Source organism: Cajanus cajan, chromosome 8, assembly GCF_000230855.2.
Source record: "Cajanus cajan strain Asha chromosome 8, NIPB_CcT2T_4, whole genome shotgun sequence".
Classification (NCBI taxonomy): domain Eukaryota; kingdom Viridiplantae; phylum Streptophyta; class Magnoliopsida; order Fabales; family Fabaceae; genus Cajanus; species Cajanus cajan.
The window spans coordinates 46,908,716-46,927,212 of record NC_138524.1 but is presented as its reverse complement, the minus strand read 5'-3'; the positions used below and the strand labels follow the sequence as shown (position 1 = coordinate 46,927,212).

Genomic DNA, 18,497 nt, shown 5'->3' with positions numbered 1-18,497 from the left:
ATATACGATCTTAAAAACACTTTTCACCTAACATATTTAAACATAAAACTTATATTTATGACAACAATTGATTACATCTATAGTCAACTACTAGCATAAACTCTAAAAATAATCCATCTGAAATGCTGATGGATATAATCTATAATCAATCATTAAAATCTCTAGCAAAAATATCTACAATCATTTGGAGAAATTCTGATACAATATCTAGCAAGTTTCTGAACCATTTTTAAAACATCCCCAACTCAGAGAGCTGGCACGTGCATCCTGTAATAATAGTTACAACCATAGATGGCAATTGGGAAGGGAATTATAATATAAATATATGCTATGGGAGTGTATCATCGTGATTCATCATGAAGCACAGTCTTGTCATTAACAAAACCAAAATTTCTAAAAAGACCCTGCATCATGGAAGAAAACCAACCAGTAAATGCTTATCCACTATTGTCCCTCAAAGCTTCCATAACACATCCAAAAATAGGAGAAACGCAATAAATTTACTCACCCATCGTTTTAAAAAATTTCTTATAAAAGCTCTTTTTTTAAATAAAATAAGTACTTTTTACTTTTTGACATATTTGTTTTAACTTTTTCAAAAATTAAGCAATTTATTGGATATTTTAAGAAATGACTCCTATTTGTTTCTTAAAGAAATTTTTTTTTAAAAGCACTTATTTAGAAACACTTCCTTTTAAGTTTAAACATACAGATCCTATATTTTTGGATTACTTGCACTTTTTGCCACTAATGTTTCACAATTAGGTGAATTTCATCACCTAACTTTCAAAATTGCACATTTTGCCATCCATTGTCGACTACTTAACATCGTTAGTGGGTTGTTATAGTCACAGCTAGAAGTGGGCAAAAAAATTGCTTTGGTAGTGAACTAAACTACACTGCATTATAAAAAATTGAAATTATTTGTAAAAAAATTGAAATAAGCTGCTTTAAAAAAAATGAATCAAGCTATTTAAAAATTGAACTGAACAACAAAAACTGAACTATTTCTATAAAAAGAATAAAAATTAAATGTACCTAATATCATCCGTCTTGATGGGTTAGCCTGATAACCCAACAACCTAAGCTTCGAAGAAAGTGATAAAAAAAAAATTGTGGGACATTTTGGCTGAACCCGCATGAGCCAACCAAACTATTTTGGGCTACTAATTTTGAAGCTTTAACTACCTACAAGGTCTATTTGACCCAATAAAATTTTTATATATATTTTCCTACAAAAAATTTAAATAAAATAGAAAATAAAATAAAGTTACCAAGTTTGTTTTGTCTTGACAGACCACCAAGTCAAATCAGTTCAATTTAAAGCAGTCTAGTGCAACTCAAATTGCAGTTCAATTTAAACTTTTATAGTGCAGTTCAATTCAATGAAACAAAGAACAGTTTCGTTCACCTGAACTAATGTACAATTCAGTTCAGGCAAACTTTTTTTTTTCAAAATTCAATGCAGTTTTTATTAGTTCAGTTCAATTCATTTTGAACACTCCTGGTTAAATGTTAACCGCCAACATGACATGTTAACCGTTGACATAGATTGTTGATATGACATGGATGATAGTATGGCATAATATGTCACATCGATAATTAACACATCAACAATCAACTAACAACATCAAACAATCAATTAACAAAGAGACCAAATGTGCAAAATTTTGAAAATTAGGCAGCAAAACAGTTCAATTCAAAGTATCTTAATAGTTCAACGCAGTTCACATTGCAGTTCAGTTCAAACTTTTATAATGCAGTTCAGTTTAATGAAACAGAACAATTTCGTTCACCTGAACTAATGTACAGTTCAATTCAGGCAAACTTTTTTTAAATCAAGTACAATTTTTGTAAGTTCAGTTCAATTCATTTTGCCTACCCATGTTACACGTTAACCGCCGACATGACATGTTGACCGTTGACATAGATTGTTGATATGACATAGATGATGCGGTGGCATAATATGACACATTAACAATTAACTCACCACATCAATGGTCAACTAATAACGTCAAACAATCAACTAACAAAGTAACAAAATGTACAAAATTTTGAAAATTAAGTGACAAAATATGCATTTTAAAGTTAGATGACAAAATGGTAAAATCGTACAACATGAGGGGCAAAAATTACAATTAAGCTCAATCATGTTAGCTCCCATCCACATTGATCCCTTCATCTCAACATCAGATTCAAAGCTAGCTAGAAAATGCTACCCTAAATAATTAGACCTCGACATTACAAAGCCACATGTCAATTAATTTGTGGATTGATTTAAACAATTTGTTATATCATATTCATATTAAGATACGATTACCAATTTGATACATAGGACATAACAAGAATGATTAAGAACATACCATGCCATCATTGATTGCATAAGCCACACAGTAATGCTCCTGAAATTCAATAGTACAGGAGATGAGAAGAAAATTCAGATAGTAGTAGTGGAAGAAATAAGAGGAACTCATCACTATTGATAGCAAATCATGTTATTGACTGTGGGTCATGTCACCGATTGCTTGCATTAAACTGGGCTAATGATCACATAAAAAATTTCATATTTATTTTTCAACTCGGACCATTGATTCCTAAATAGAAGAAACAATGACTACTGCAACTCACACCTCAACTTCAAATGAGAGAGAAAATCAACTCTGGTCTAGGCCCACCCTTCAAAGCCCCAGCAAAATCTATAGAAGAGAATTCAGACATTATACAGCACCTAACTGCAGGAATAGAAAAAGGACTCACCTGCATCATGTACCACTCTTCAAATTCATCAAACAATTCCAGCCGTTCAATCCTATAAATGGTATAGCATCACAAATTAGTTTATTTTGACATAACCTACAAAAGCAGCAAGCTACCAACCATGTTACCATAGAGTAGGAAAAAAGAGCAAAAGGGGGATGGGGAATCAGGGAAGAACTGCCTTAGTGCCTTTCATGTGAATATGAATTTTAGTATCTGACATAAATCAAATAGTTCCATCGTTTGATCATCATAAGATATTGGTAGAACATAATACTTTATACAGGTTAAATCTTGGTGGGGATAAAAACCAAGCAAAAGGCTTTTTACCTAAAAGAGAAGCCAAGAAATGGAAGCATCAAGAAAAGCAACTACTGCAGATGCTACTCAGGCAAAACTAATGGGGAACCACTACCCTTCCCATCTCAAGAAATTTGGCTAATTCCACTCTTCTATTATATTATATTTGTACACCATGACTTGTAAATAATTAGAACCAACATGAAACAATCTATTTGTTCGTTAACATTAAGTGTATATATAATTCTCAATTATTTTATTATGCTTTTATTTGTTACAATTTACTTACAATATTTTAAGGTATGTATAATATATATCAAAATTAGCAAATCAGTGAGAGATGTCCTAGAAATGTAGCTGTCTCACACCCCTGGTTTTGTTCAAGATGTGGTCTGCTCCACTCCCAATCCCAGATGCAAGCCCAGCCACACTTCTAGCCCTAGATGCTGTTAGGATCCTCTTTTTAGCGCAAGAAACAATAAATCCTAACAGAGAGTAATTGCACACACAGAAAAAGATTCCGAATTTCCTCCCTTTATTACAAAAAACTGATTACAGACCAAGAACCAAGGTATACAAGTATATCCACAAAAGGAGCACTCTCCTTTTCACGCTGGAAACGGCCGGCTAGAAAGATTATATAAAAACTGCCTCCTCAAAACAATAGAAGGCTTGTTTATGGGATCCACATCAGACTAACTGATTTAATGAAGTCAGCTTCCCAAATCACAGTTACAAATTGACCCAGATAACTACCAGATTGACCCTTAACTCTTTGTATAACCTTGTTCCCTTAAAGTTTGTTGCTCTGACTCAGTCCTAACAGCTGTCGCCTCCTACTGTTATATTTTTATTTTATTTCTTGTGGATGAGTAGTCTTTGATTATGACAAGTTTAAAGCTTAGTGAGCTTAAGCTTGAAGAGAATTGTTAGAATATCTAAAATATACCAAAAATCGTTATTTTATCTTAGCTTATCTTAAATGATCACTTTGAGTGGTTTCAATATTTCATTATATTTCCTTAATTTTTTTTGTAAGGAATTCGGATACAACTGCTAGGTATGTGACTCAAGTCCCATGTTGAAAGTATGTGATTCTAGACTCAAGTATAGGACTTATAAAACCGTGGGCTCCTTAACTATAATGGCCGACTTTTATGGTACAGTTTCCTCAAAGGTTCTTATCAATTGGTATTAGATCCTTCCATCATGTCTCTCAATTGCATAGAGTGGGGCGGCAGCAATGATGATATTGCCGTATTTACCCAAGAGTAGACAAAGGACTAGCCAAAGTTCCCTTATTTAGTTAGTATTAAAACTTAAGCATAGAACTAGTTCAAGGGTTAGAACTTTGCATTTTGCATCACATCCATAGTAGTCAATCCCGGATAGCGGCGCGGAGCGGTCGACCCTAAAACTGGGATAGTGGGATGACGCGGAGCGGGATAACCTCTATTTTAATATTAATTTATATATATTAAATAATTAATAATATATATATAAAAGCTAAAAAAACAAAAAAATAACTCTAAATTCATACATTAAACCTTTTTAATAATTAAAAGTTCATAGTACTCAAACAATACATAATATAAAATGTCTCCAAAACAAAGTGCTAAAGCTCTAAGTAAGTAAAAAATTAAACATTATAGTTTAATCTTCTTCCTCATCAAGATTAAAGTCTTCCTCTCCCACTAATCAAAAATTAAAAATACAATTTTCTGAAATTAAAAATAAAATTTTCTGAATTAAATTTAATCATAAATTAAAAATAAAATCAGCTGAATTAAATTTAATCAGAAATTAAAAATAAAATTTACTGAATTAAATTTAATTAGAAATTAAAAATAAAATTTGCTGAATTAAATTTAATCAGAAACTAAAAATAAAATTTGTTGAATTAAATTTAATCAGAATTTAAAAATAAAATTTGTTGAATTAAATTTAATCAGAAATTAAAAAAATAATAATAATTTAATAAAAAATTAAAAAACAAATTATGTTGCAATGTACATAAAGGAGAGAATACTCGAAGGAGAAGACGAACTAAGCGAGGCGCGTCGGAGCTTGCGGCCACGTCGGAGCTGGAGGCGCGTCGGACCGGGAGGCGCGTCGGAGTTGGAGGTGCGTCGGAGCTGAAGGCGCGTCGGCGACGGAGGTGCGTCGGAGCCGGAGTTCGTCGGAGCTGCACGCACGATCGCCAGAGAAGAAGAAACAATCTGAGAGGGAGAGACGAGAGAGGGCTGCGACAATTGAAATCGCGAGAGGGAAAGGGAGACTTAGGGCAAAAAAAGCCCCATTGAAAAGACTGACTTACCCTTAATGTAGGGTAAGTCGAAATCGCGCCCGCGATTTGTGCCGCTCCGCTCCGCCTCCGACGCGGCCGCTCCGGCCGCTACACAAATCCGCCACGCGACAGCAGCGAGATTGCGGGGTGAGGCCGCTCCGCTCCGGAGCGCCGCGATAGTGGCCGCTCCGCTCCGGAGCGCCGCGATAGTGGCCGCTCCGCTCCGGAGCGCCGCGATAGTGGCCGCTCCGGCCGCTATTGACTACTATGATCACATCATATCCCACCATTATAAATAATAGAATGTTATTCTTTTACGTGGTTCCTAGTATCTTTACCTCCATCACCACCTACATCCCTATAATTACATTTCACCAGCGTACATACTAAACAATGTGAAACTAATTTTAAGCTCATAAAATTACCACCAACATTGGAGTAGTTTAATGTCTGTCAAATCCTAATTATATTTTTTATTTGATAACTCCGGACATATCCATTGGTATCATTAAATGCTCACTGTATGAAATAGATAAATATACAATTTGTAAGTACACAAGTGAAAAGGCCATATAGTATGACGCGATTGCACCAGAAACAACAAGAGGACCAAGAATGACTAGTGTCTAGAAGAGGATACCACAATTTTGTTTTATGAAATTTACTCTTCACGACACACTAGCAGTCCCCAAGGCTAATGCTGTTGCAAACAATTAGAATCATCCCATTTTAAGAGAATAAGTCAATTGTATTGACACCATTAGTTAGTTAATTGCCTTTAGCATCAAACATCAGCAAACATGCAAGAGTCTGTAAATTTAATACACAAGCTTCTAGGTATGATTCGATTACCTGCGTCTTTCTTGAGCATCAATAAAATCGTTATAAACTCTCAGCATGTCCCATGCAACAGATTTCTGATACCCACACAAAACAAAGAGCATAATAATATTAATATATTAGTCATAGAATAAACACACATTAAGACTGCACAGCATGATGAATTGATGATTCATAAAAATGAAATATTAACATTTATAATAGGATTTGAAATGACGAAAAGGTGAAATTTCATAGAACAGTAATAACCCTGAAAATGTGTTTTAAATATGATAATTTCAATGTAACCCATCATATCAAGAGAATAGAAATGGTAGTTAAGTGGCACCAAGTCACTCTGGGAGCTACTCCAACTAGGGATTAAATTTCTTCCAAACCCATTTTTCTGCACCTCAGCCTATAATCCCTCAACCAAATGATATCACTAACCTCACTTGAAAGAAAGAAAGAAAATTGAATTCAGAGATGATATTCTCTAACAGAAGTGAAAAAAAGATATGGTGATACTATTTTTTTAATATAAATTGCTTAGTACAGGCAGAGGTCCTCCTAGTGCATAATGTCACTTAATGAGAATTTCCAGCCATTACTGTTCTCAGCTAAGATATTGATGATAATTGATTAAGATGGCTTCTAGCTAGTAGCTACAATGATTAAAAAAATATATAAATTATTGACAATCTCTAAATGAGAATTTTCCCATCCTATTTTTAAGAGAATAGTTGCAGATTGCTAACTGTTTCTAGTTTAATCTTCTTTGTTGCTATTCATGCCTAAAAGACTCCTTTATTATTATTTGGAAAGTTTTCTGCAAAATAGAAATCAAATCATATACTCTCTCCAACCCTTATTATAAGGCACTTTTAACTAAATCACACATCAATATAAGTAATTATGTTAGTTGATTTTATTGGATTTATAAAACAAAATCATGATGTATCAATTTTACCCTTCTTACTAATCATTATATTTTCAAGAGAGAAGCTTTTGCACCAATACCGATAAAATTAATATATAACAATTAGAGAGTCTAAGAGGAGAGAGAGAGAACGTTTATTTCTCAAATTCTCTTCTCATTATCCGACAACAAGAAGTACATATTCTTACAATCTTTAATAGGAACAAAAGACGAAAAATAAAACTAATGCTTTATAGAAATTGTAAAATGCCTTACAAAAAGGATTGTCATATCCTTCTAAATTATGCCTTATAATAAGGACCGGAGGAAGTATCACATATAAAATACATTACAAATGCCAAAAAAAAAAAATACACCAATGATGTATTATTTAGAAAAAGTTACAAAATATACCTGCCATCCTTGGTCCAGAAATAATTTTTCCTTTGCATGTAAAGTTGGTGTAGCATAAATGCCCAATAGAGCACAACCTCGAGACTGACACAAAACAGGAAAGGAAAATCATATTATGGACTTAAACACATCAAAGGCATACTAATAATTAATAATCAAGTGATAATCTCAACATATGATCAGTAATCACCATCAATCAGAGGAATAATTAACAAGACTAACAAGATAATAGCAACAAAAGTCAAGGAACATAAGAAGAAAGATAAAGACAGCACCAAATATTAAATAAGCTTCCTCTAATGCAGTAAGTCTTAAAGCAATCAAATTCAATACAAGTTTTTCCTTAATCAGAATAACGACCACAAAAGAAGACCTGTCATAAAAAAATTGTGGGGGACATGGGAAAGAAGTCCTTTAAAGGAAGATTATTAAATAATGGGTAAAAAGCAGAATACATTCAAGAAGAACAGAAATCAAGCTATGATGTGTGAATAGATCAAAGGTAGACCAAAAACCTAGATGCTGGCAAGCAGTAGGTCACTGCCTAGAAAGGAGCCAACTAAAGTGGCTTATTTTACATAGAAACACAAGTACCAATGTGTGTTTTGGCATCCAAACAGAAACCCTGTAATGCTTCTGATGAGGAAAAAAAGAGACATAGAGAGAGAAAGAGAGAAATCATGAAAATACCCAAAAAATATTGGGTTGGTAACTCCAAAAAATGGGGTCAAAAAGATGGGTTTTTACCGCTTTACAGCATATCGAACACAATTTACCAAGATAGCATCCTTAATCACAGGCTTGACAACCAGGAAAGAAAATGTGACATGATGAACAGTCTGCAGTGGCCTGACATATGACACACTAGTCTAATGCTATAGTGCACAATTGACCATCCTGCTTTGGTTAAGACAACACTTGACATACCAAGGTAATCCCTTCCCACAAATATTCTTTAGTTCAGTTTGAATCTCAGACATTGCAGATGATGTTTGTCTTTTTAGGGCTCCAACTTGCTAACACTTCTTACACCCTTATAAGTTCAAAAGTAGTATAATTAACAAAAACAAAGGTACAGCACAGCAATTAGAAAAATTGAAGAAAAAACTGCAAAGTTCAAATGCATTGCTAGAGAGAGAAGCAATTCCACTTTTGAGATCAGATATGTCTGGAAAATTTTAAATAAATCAATTGTAACCTGAAAACCATGGTATAGAACAAAACTTTGACATCCATACCTCCAAATTTCTCATCATCTGCTGCCCAAAAGCATCATCTGGGAGGATCTGTTAAGAAAGTACCATATAATGCACAAAAAATCCTACTTTATTCCTATGAAAATAGTAGACTAGTAGTGGTAAAATAAGTATGAAGGCTGTAACCTGCTCATAAAGAAAAAATACTGCTGTAGTAAATGTTTGCGAAGCCCAACCAACAACTGCACGACTTGAATCTGGATCCAAGTAGATCAGAACACATTCTGAAATTATAAAAGTTGGCAGACTGATAACAATATCAGAATGAATCAATTTATCATTCCTTGATCATGAAAAGTGTGAGTATTAACTAAACTTTAAATTAAAATAAAATACACACACACATACCAACAAAATTAAGAAAAAAAAACTAAAGAATATCCGACTACATATTAGCATCAAATCCTCCAGCTTTAGTGTCTTTAGCAAACATAAGATACAGAACATAACAACTACACTTATATAACAAGTTAGAAGCATGAAAATATAAAAAGGTGAAAATTAAGAACTTTTATGGCTGAATTTGGTTTCTTCCCGTCATTTTCTTAAATATATAAATCTTAGATGTATAAAGGGACACATTTGCTTTCCAATTATAAGCATTATCTTCAAAGCCATTTTCAATTTTAAAACTTCTAGATTCTATGAGATCTTTGTATTTATATTTTATCAATTTCCCAAGAGATGCAGGCGACTTCTAACAAATTATTATTTAAAAATAACAATATTAGAGTGTAAGTGTAATATGACAAATATTACTTTTTCATTCTGTTATAACAATAGAATATTCTAGTAGGTTTGTTGTGCCAGCTGTCATAGTTTGTTATTTTTGTAATCAGCTTTTTACAGCTGTACCAATAAGGGTAGCTACTATAAATGCTCCCTCTGTATTCTGTTTTCAGTGGGTTGAATAAAATGAAAACTTCATTTCCAGTTTAACATTTTCTCTCTGAAATTTATCTAAGAAACAAATTAACTCTATCAATGGCACAGGCATTAAGGAACTTTTTTAAGTTGTATAATTTTAAGCTGTTAATGAACCACAATACTGTGGCCCAAATATTAAAATCAGAAGCATTATCTTTCATTAAAACAATATAAGAGACAAAATTCATTAGAGACGAGAAAGAAAAGTACAGAAGAAGCAAAGGATAAGATATCAGTACAGCTAAGTCTTTGTAATCCTTATTTATTTAAACTTTCAGATTCTAAGGAGTTTTTTATTCTTTTCCTAGAAGGGTCTGATATCTTCAAATAAATTATCAATTGCATTGGAATAATAACAAATTTCACAACTTACATCTGTACAAGAGAGAGAGAGAGAGAAATTGAAACAGACAGACAGAACACAGGCAGAGACAGATCTGACTCCCCATACATACCTTGGATCCATACCAGCAACAGATATAATATCATTTAATTGTTGTACATAACGCAAATCTGCAGGGACTAGTTTATAATGAGCACTGACAACTTCTCCTTTCTCTGGCAGAGAATGAGACATCAAAAGCATCAGTTCAGATTATAAGCAATCATGCATTCTAATTTTCATTAATGATGTTTCAAGAAAATCACAATGAAAAGCTCATATTGATTTTATCATCCATTAAATGCTACAAGTCAGTTCTTCAAATGTTTGTAGTTCTAAGATTAAGCTTGGTGGCTGAATCAAAGTTTATCTAGCCTTTTGCAGAGCTTTTGGTTCATCAATGCATTTTTCTCAATCATGCAATTTATTTTTATCTAATTTAACTTGACAGATTACTTTATGGGTCTAGGTCCCAACTCCAACTTTCCTCACAGATAATTTATTTAAAGTGTGTTTGGATGGGGGATTTTAAGAGAGTAATTTATTTTTTTGAAGAATTTGAAATACTTTTGAGTAAAATGCTTTGTTTAGATAGAGAATTTATTAAAAAAAATTGAAATTCAAGCATTTGTGAAATTAATTATAGACTTTTTTAATTATAATGAACAATCAATAAATATAATCAAGGTTCTCAATCTCGAGAGTTTACATAATTTTGTTGAGACCCTGTAAACCCGAACCATAAACTTGTAAGAGTTTACTTAATATAAAGAATATGTTATACTACTTATAAATAACATAATAACTCAACATTTCAAATCCATATTAAAGTAAAATAGCAAATTACAATATTAAAGTAGCAATGTTTACTAGCAAATCATGCAAAATTTCACACAAGACACAAGTTCTTAAAATGACAACAAATAAAAACTAGGAAAAGACTAAATTTTGCTTTTAGCAATAGAGGAGACAAGATTGCTCAAGATTGGGTGATATTACACGAGATTGCTCAAAAAACGAGTTTGCTTCCAAGTTATATAGGTGGGGATGACCAATCTCGTTAACTCGATAGTTATTATGAGTTGTCACTCAAGATTGACAACCATAAATATAATGCTTTTGGAATTTATAAATATTTTATTGCACCTTATAAGAAACTAAAATATCCTTTAAAGTACCACCATCCCTCTTGGTATCATTATATGCATTTTCCTTTCACTTGTTTGTTTAAAGAATCGATGAGAGGAAATAGTTACAAAACTAGGGGGATAAAATCTCTAGGGTTTGAAAACTTTAACAGGTGAGATTTTTAACTCTAAATTTATATTGGCACTCTGTCACCATGTGCTACCAGAAAAGAAAAGGACATCACTGAAATAAGATAACAAAAAACATCAGAAAATGACCCTTACCTCTTGATATGGTTGCTAATTCACCAAGTTTATTCCTCAATTGACTGTGAGTCTCAATAAGAGCTGCCTTTTTACTAGTTACCTTGATTACAAATACAATAGTAGTTTAAATTTCTATACTAATAGTTGCAGTTAAAAACTTTCCACTTAAAAAATCTAAAAAACTTGTTCTCCCTTTATTTTGTAATTAGATGTAATTTTAGTCAATTAAATATAACCTTAGTCAACACAGATAGTATTAAACATGAGTTTCTAGACAAAATATGTATAACCAATCCAACTCAAAACCCATAAACAACTAGAAATATAGGTTGCATTGGCAACTAAAAATTAGATGAGTATACAAGTTTCTACCTCCTTAAAATCCACTTCCACATACAAATATGGCGCTTTCCCCTCATCCTGCCAAGAAAAGATTTTTAAGTTATAACACAGCTGTAAAATTAGCACAACACTAAGCAAACAGTTTGCTAAGAAAAAAATGGAACTAATGGTAAAGGGTAACAAAGTAAAAGGTTTCACAATTTCCAACTACATCCAGAGTCATATGGAGGCTATTGAAAAGCAGCCAAAGAATCCAATTAAGCTGCATACAAATATATTTTTGCATCTTTGACGTGCATAGGTTAAAGAAGAAAGCATTTTTTTTCAGTAGAAGGCAACAATAACTCTATAATCTAACGTAACAACAATGAGATTAAAGATAATAGGAAACACAGAAGCTTTACACTACTTATACAACAAATTAAGTTAACTGTTTAAGCTTATAAATAAAGTATGATTCACGCATATTACTGTATCATAATTGAAATAAATATACACCAAAAACTTGGCAAAGTATGAGATCATTTTTAGCCCTACAAAACAGCACAACAGCAACAATAACCGAACTATTTTTGGAGCCATCAGAATAAACATAGGAAAAGCAAAGAGAACAAGAACAGAAACAGAAGGGAAAGCAAAAGAGCCAATCACAGAGAATTCACAAGGCATGGATAGAGTCTGGCATACATATACATGTATTATAATATTCCACATCTCAGTAATTCAACTTAAAATTATAAGAAAAGACAAGTCTAAAAGCCTTGAAATTTATTAACAGGTAATAAGTAATTTAAACACTATTTATTCATCCAGATTCATACCTCTCCTCATACATTGTCTATATTTTTCTTTAAACAAACTTGTATAACTAACACCACCCAGTTCTGAAAGGAGGTTACAGTCCACAACAAAAATAAAAATAAATAAAAATAAAAGATTTTCAGCTAAAATACATCTGTGCATCAAGAACTTAAGTTTCAAAATAATTCAGGCACCCAATGTCTGCATCTTGTGTACTAGAGTATGACATTCAGTCTTAACAATTGAGATTGCAAAAGCAGCAAGCAGTTAGCACAAGAGCACCAACAAGAATGAAATCAAAAGTGTCTTCATGTCCTTTTAAAACACAACGTAATAAAAGTTCACCAATATTTATATGCAAAAGCATTGGATCAATATTAGTTCTATCCAAATCTTCACTTAACCTGCAAGGCTCCAAAAGGATAGCTAACCTATAGCTTAAAAGGCACACGTAGATTAACTTTTAAGCACAGCTTGTACAGTACAATTTACAAGGAAAATCAGGTACCTGCAACTGAAAATATGTTGTATCAAAGCCTGCTCCAAGTGATAATATCTGCTTCTTTATTGGGGCATCTCCATCAGCCTTTTTATCAACATCAAGAAACTGATAGAGAAGTTTCCGAAAAGCAGCCCAACGAGCATAGTAGCCTTCATAATCAAACAATAAAAATGCATTAATAAACTAACATGTTGAAGGGTAGGTACCTAAACAAGTAAAATCCTTAAAAAAGCCAAATCCTACCACGATTAATAATTGGAGATCTCCTCAGAGGCCTTCTCACAAATAAATGAATATAATCATCTTTCATGTATCCCTTTTTTACACATGACCTACAGACAGTTTATGGAGAGCAAATAACCATCATGTAAGAATAACAATTATAATTCATTTGAACTCTGATGAAAACTGAATACAAGACGAAAATTTATGACTGAAAATGAATACGAATAATATTTCCATTATCAGAAGCAATATTACATAGACTGTTACTAGGCTTGTGATGCGGAACGGGACTTTTTCCAGTACACAGAGAGGATGGCTAGACCTAATCAGATTGTTACTAAGGATTAAAGTTCATTTAAAGTTAGATAATTGATTCATTATGCATGAACTACAGTCTATACTATTAAGTGGTGAAAATATAGTTTGGATAGACCCATTTTTCAATTTTAGAAAGATAAAACAATGGTTTTAGTCCTTGAAATTGGAAGACACTGACATATTAGTTCCTAAAACTAGAAAAAGGTCAAATAATAAACACGTTTTTTAAAACCTATTTTTTACTCACTAATTTTTATACATATGTTTCAAACTCTATACTGCTTCTTCTCCAGCATAAATGGGCAGCCAAATTTAAAATATTAGACATTAAAACCTACTTTATTTGTAAAATAGAAGGGGAAAAAAAAACTAAATGATACTGTGCATTTTATATAATTGGGGGTATTAGGTTAGGTTTCATTTTCTTCCTCTCAGCAATTCTGTATCCTCACTTGGTGCACCCTGTCTTTTTTTTCTGTCAACCCTGCAACTGGCAGCCACGAGAGGTCTTTTAATTCATTGTGTCAACTGTCAATAACACATCCTATTGTGCTTGTTTTTATTACTACTATGTTTAAGTTTGGAATGCTCACAGCAATGTTTTGGGCCATTAACGACCCATGTTGGAGATTTGAGCAAACCATGCCACACAGATCTTAACTTGGAAGAAATACACAAATTAAAAGACACTATCAATTTTCCTTTCTAAAGTGTGTGGTTTCTCAACACACACATTACATATGTGATAGGTTAACGTATTATTTTAACATGTAAAATTAAACCAAGCTGTTATCAATTAAAGAATATAAATGGTATAAGTATAACATAATAGCATTTGAACAAACCAAAAACAAAACAGAGAGAGACAATAACAGTGTTTCATTGAGTTTGTTTCATAATATAAAACTTCACAGCCACTCCAATAAAAGTAATTTATCCAGCCAATGCTCCCTCAAAACCATGTCATGAATAAATAAAATTCTCTTTACACGCAATACACAGTTAGATTCCTTCAAAAACCAAAAGCAGTTTCCATCACTCTAGAGCTTTCCAGTACTGAGACAAGGTTCATCTTGATTGGTGCTTATGCAATAGGGACCATCTAACTTAACCTTCTGTAATATTCATCTTCCGCAGGTGCAAATGCAACATTTCTATTGCATCACCCCTTGACAATGGTTTTGAGAAAGCACCAAAGAAGATAAAACTGGGTACACCAGTTTAGATAAAGCATTAAAATTTCACAGTAAAAGACCAAAAAAGACAATGGTCCTGTTTTAATAAACTTCTCCGGTTCTCCATAAGCACTTATAGGTGAAGAAAATAAGAATGTAAAATGAATTGAGCTTCAGGCATAAGCTAAAATCAACCTATGATTTTAACTTTTATAGAAGCTCTCTCATTTAACTTGGCTTATATTTCATTTTATCTTCTTGTTTTCTTCTGCTATAAATGCTTATGGAGAAGTTTATCTGAATAGAGTCTTGGTCATCAATTAAGAGAATGAAGCAATTCCCACAAACTAAACAAAATGAAATCTTAGTTTCCTACAACGGTGGCAAATGAGCAAAATCCAAAACCCAATCTACTTAAAAGGAGTGGAAAAAACGTATCTTAAAAAAAACAACAAAATCTCATCAATTCAAGAATTTTATTCCTTAGTCCCTACAATGGCGCCGAATGAACAAAATCCTAGAGAATAATTTAAATAAAAATAAAAATAAATAAATAAAATGTCTCCGACAAGAAAAAATTAAAATTAACAATAACATGAAAGGGTAAAAAACAACATTGCGCGAGATGTTAGAACAACCCAAAGCTTTTAATAATGAATAATTAAAAAAAAAAAAAAAAAAGTGAGATTTACGTACAATTTACTGGCTGAAGCGTCATCGTTAGTGGCTTGCACCGATGCATTGTTGCGTGAATCGGCCACCGCTTCCGTCATGGTTGTTCTCTGTGTTTAGGTTTTGCCTAAGTAATAACAGAACAATTGGTGAAGATGGATTCAATAATAAATAAATAGTTTTATAACCTCCACACTTAAAAATAAATATTCTAACAAAATAAAATAAAAATTAATTTTTTCATTAATCTTAATATTAAATTTTACGTAAACTTTTACAAACTTTTATTAATATATAGTTTCTTCGATTTTAATTTATTATAATTATTTATAAATTAAATATTAATATTTTAAAATAAATTATCATTAAATCAAACAATTTTATACAATATTATAAATATTTTTCATAAATTTAAAATATAAATTATATATTATATAAATTTTAAATATAATTTATATATTTACATAATAAAAATAGTATTTATTTTTATATATAATTTATTATAAATTTTAATTATATATAATAATCAACGTACATATTAAAATACTAATAACATTAAAAATAAAATAAAATAAAATATGTTTTTAATTTAATCTCATATTTTAATTTTTACATTGCATTTGTTAAATATTTATTTTATCTAAATAAGTCGAATAATGTTGTCTTAAATGTACAATAATTAAGAATATTTTTTTAAAATAACAATTATAATAAAGTTGAGTCAATAATAATATAATATTTTAAACTTTTTAAAGATATTATTAATTATTATGTAACTGGTTATAATAGTTTTTCAAATAATTATAATAAAGTTTACTCGATCATAATATTTTTTCAAACTTTTTTAAGTTATTATTAAGGTTAAATTGTATTTTTAATTCTTTTATTTTTATAATTTAAAAAAAATCTATTTTAAAATAAAGATATTAATCTTTATAATTTAAAAAATATAAAATTTTAATTTTTTCTTCAAATTAACATTTATTAATAGTTAAATTTTAACATTTGCTCATAAAATAATAATTGGTAATATGATATTTAAAAATTAAAAAAATATTAAAAAAATATACAAATAAGATTTTTATCAATAAAATAAATAATCACTCATAAAAATAGATACATACGAAAATCTTTTGTGTGTTATTTTTAATTTTTATCCTTATACTTCACATCACTTAAGTGATGGTAGATCTGAAGTTAGATGAAAAACACATAGAAGGGGGTTGAATATGTGTGTGTGTGAACAAAGGAATTTTGAAAACGTTTTCGCAAGGAACTCTTTTTCATCTAGTAGAGATATTATTTTGATTGCTTAGAAAAACTGTGCAGAGTTAGTTTAACAAAAGAGTTTGCGTCTAACAATTTATCGTCTGCACACTACAAATATTTCTTAAACGAAAACTGTTTCTTAAGATGATAAATCAAATAAGTGTAGTTTTCGTCTGAAGATGGTTACAGTGAAGAATAAGTTATGGACGAAGTTTTCAATATGATTTTAACAATTAAGGGAAATTGCGTCTGAAACATAAATAAACAGTGCAAACATTTTTATACTGGTTTGCTCAGACTGAGCTACGTCCAGTCTCCTTCAAATGAAGGGTTCCACTAGATATTCAATGAAGTACAAGTATTATTTGATCAGCCTCTTCAGGCTTGCAGTGAGTATTATCGACCACTCTTGGTCTCGAGTATTATCAACCACTCCTGGTTTGCCAACTTCACTCATTATCACTAGTATTCTTTATTCAGCCTCTTCAGGCTCGTAGTGAGTATTCTCGACCACTCTTGGTCCCGATTATTCTCAACCACTCCGGTTGGCTAATAGCACTAGTATTCTTTATTCAGCCTCTTCAGGCTCTTAGTGAGTATTCTCGACCACTCCTGGTCCCAAGTATTCTCAACCACTCTTGGTTGGCTAGCTTCACTCACTAGTTCTAGTATTCTTTGTTTAGCCTCTTCAGGCTCTTCGTGAGTATTTTCGACCACTCCTGGTCCCAAGTATTCTCAACCACTCCTAGTTAGCTATCAGTACTAGTATTCTTTGTTCAGCCTCTTCAGGCTCTCAATGAGAATTGCCGACCACTCCTGGCCCGCTAACTTTACTCATTAACGCTAGTATTCTTTGTTCAGCCACTTCTGGCTCTCAATGAGTATTCTTTGACAAGCCTCTCCAGGCTTATACAAGTATTCTTTCCCTAGCCTCTTCAGGCTTTACAAATGGTAGACAAATGATTAGTTTTGAGTGTTTGGTTTACTCTCACAAAGAGGATACAAATATTTCTACACTCACTAAGGCACATGTTCTTAAGCTACACTTAGAACTCCTTAGTCTACAGAGATAAATACACTATGGTACATTTGACTCTATAAGTTCTTTCTCTGGTTTCGTTGCTTCATGGGCTGGATATCACTCTTCGCCAACGCCAAGCCTTTCTAGGTTTGAAGTTGTGACATATATATAGTCTTGTAAAATTTTCCCGTTGCAAGTTTCCGTTGAAGCAGATGTAGTCATTCATGACTAGTTCAATCTTCTCATTAATGCATTAGATCTTGCATTAAATGTTGCTTCCTGTTTATAAACATTGTGTGAAGTCTTCTTCGTTTGTTACCTTTTGTGTCTGACTGTAGCTGAGACCTAGGAACTTTTTGTCCTTTTCCGGTCATCGTAGCTTCAAAGCGTTGTCCTTATATGAAAAAGTGATGTACTTTTTCTAACACATGCATGCTTTTACTTTTGGCGTGCTTTTCTTCTTCTTTATCTTTTTCTTTAATCACACGATCATGTTGAGAGCTTTTATATGATCATAAACGATGCCTGATTTGTCTTTTGAGACTTGATTCTTGAAATACTTGTATGGCAATCTTCGTCTAGTAGTCCATTTGCATCTCAAGTCTTGATCTTCGTTTGAGCATTTGTCATTTATGCTTTGACTTTTTCTTTGGTCTGGTCAACCTTGCAGATGGACAGACTTTGTTTCTTGTTTGGAACACTTTTTAGTCTGTGTTG

At 32.0% G+C, this 18,497-nt stretch overlaps 1 protein-coding gene across 2 annotated transcripts; it reads right to left on the bottom strand.

Moving 5' to 3' along the window:
- Positions 1-96: 96 nt before the first annotated feature.
- Positions 97-15,668, bottom strand: SBI1 (Leucine carboxyl methyltransferase). 2 transcript variants are annotated; one of them, XM_083061978.1, is made up of 13 exons: positions 15,515-15,668; positions 13,344-13,432; positions 13,107-13,249; positions 11,828-11,875; positions 11,474-11,555; positions 10,135-10,237; positions 8,879-8,999; positions 8,735-8,782; positions 7,497-7,580; positions 6,197-6,261; positions 2,758-2,853; positions 2,364-2,402; positions 97-404 (listed from the first exon to the last, which is right to left on the bottom strand). In XM_083061978.1, exons 1-11 carry the CDS (start codon positions 15,589-15,591, stop codon positions 2,763-2,765), a joined length of 951 nt encoding a protein of 316 aa, XP_082918104.1. In that variant the 5' UTR covers positions 15,592-15,668; the 3' UTR covers positions 97-404; positions 2,364-2,402; positions 2,758-2,762. The 2 variants fall into 2 exon arrangements, with proteins under 2 accessions (XP_082918104.1, XP_020203493.1); XM_020347904.3 differs by having other exon boundaries at positions 2,758-2,809; positions 15,515-15,667.
- Between the last annotated feature and the right edge of the window lie 2,829 nt (positions 15,669-18,497).

What these genes read in the sequence shown, in the direction of transcription:
- SBI1 (XM_020347904.3), bottom strand. Translation starts at nt 15,591, where the DNA reads ATGACGGAAGCGGTGGCCGATTCACGCAACAATGCATCGGTGCAAGCC. An exon ending in CAACATATTTTCAGTTGCAG is followed by an intron (nt 11,876 to 13,106) that starts GTACCTGATTTT and finishes TTTTCTTGGCAG; the next exon opens with GATGAGGGGAAAGCGCCATA. An exon ending in AAGAGTGGTACATGATGCAG is followed by an intron (nt 2,403 to 2,757) that starts GTGAGTCCTTTT and finishes ATTGAATTTCAG; the next exon opens with GAGCATTACTGTGTGGCTTA.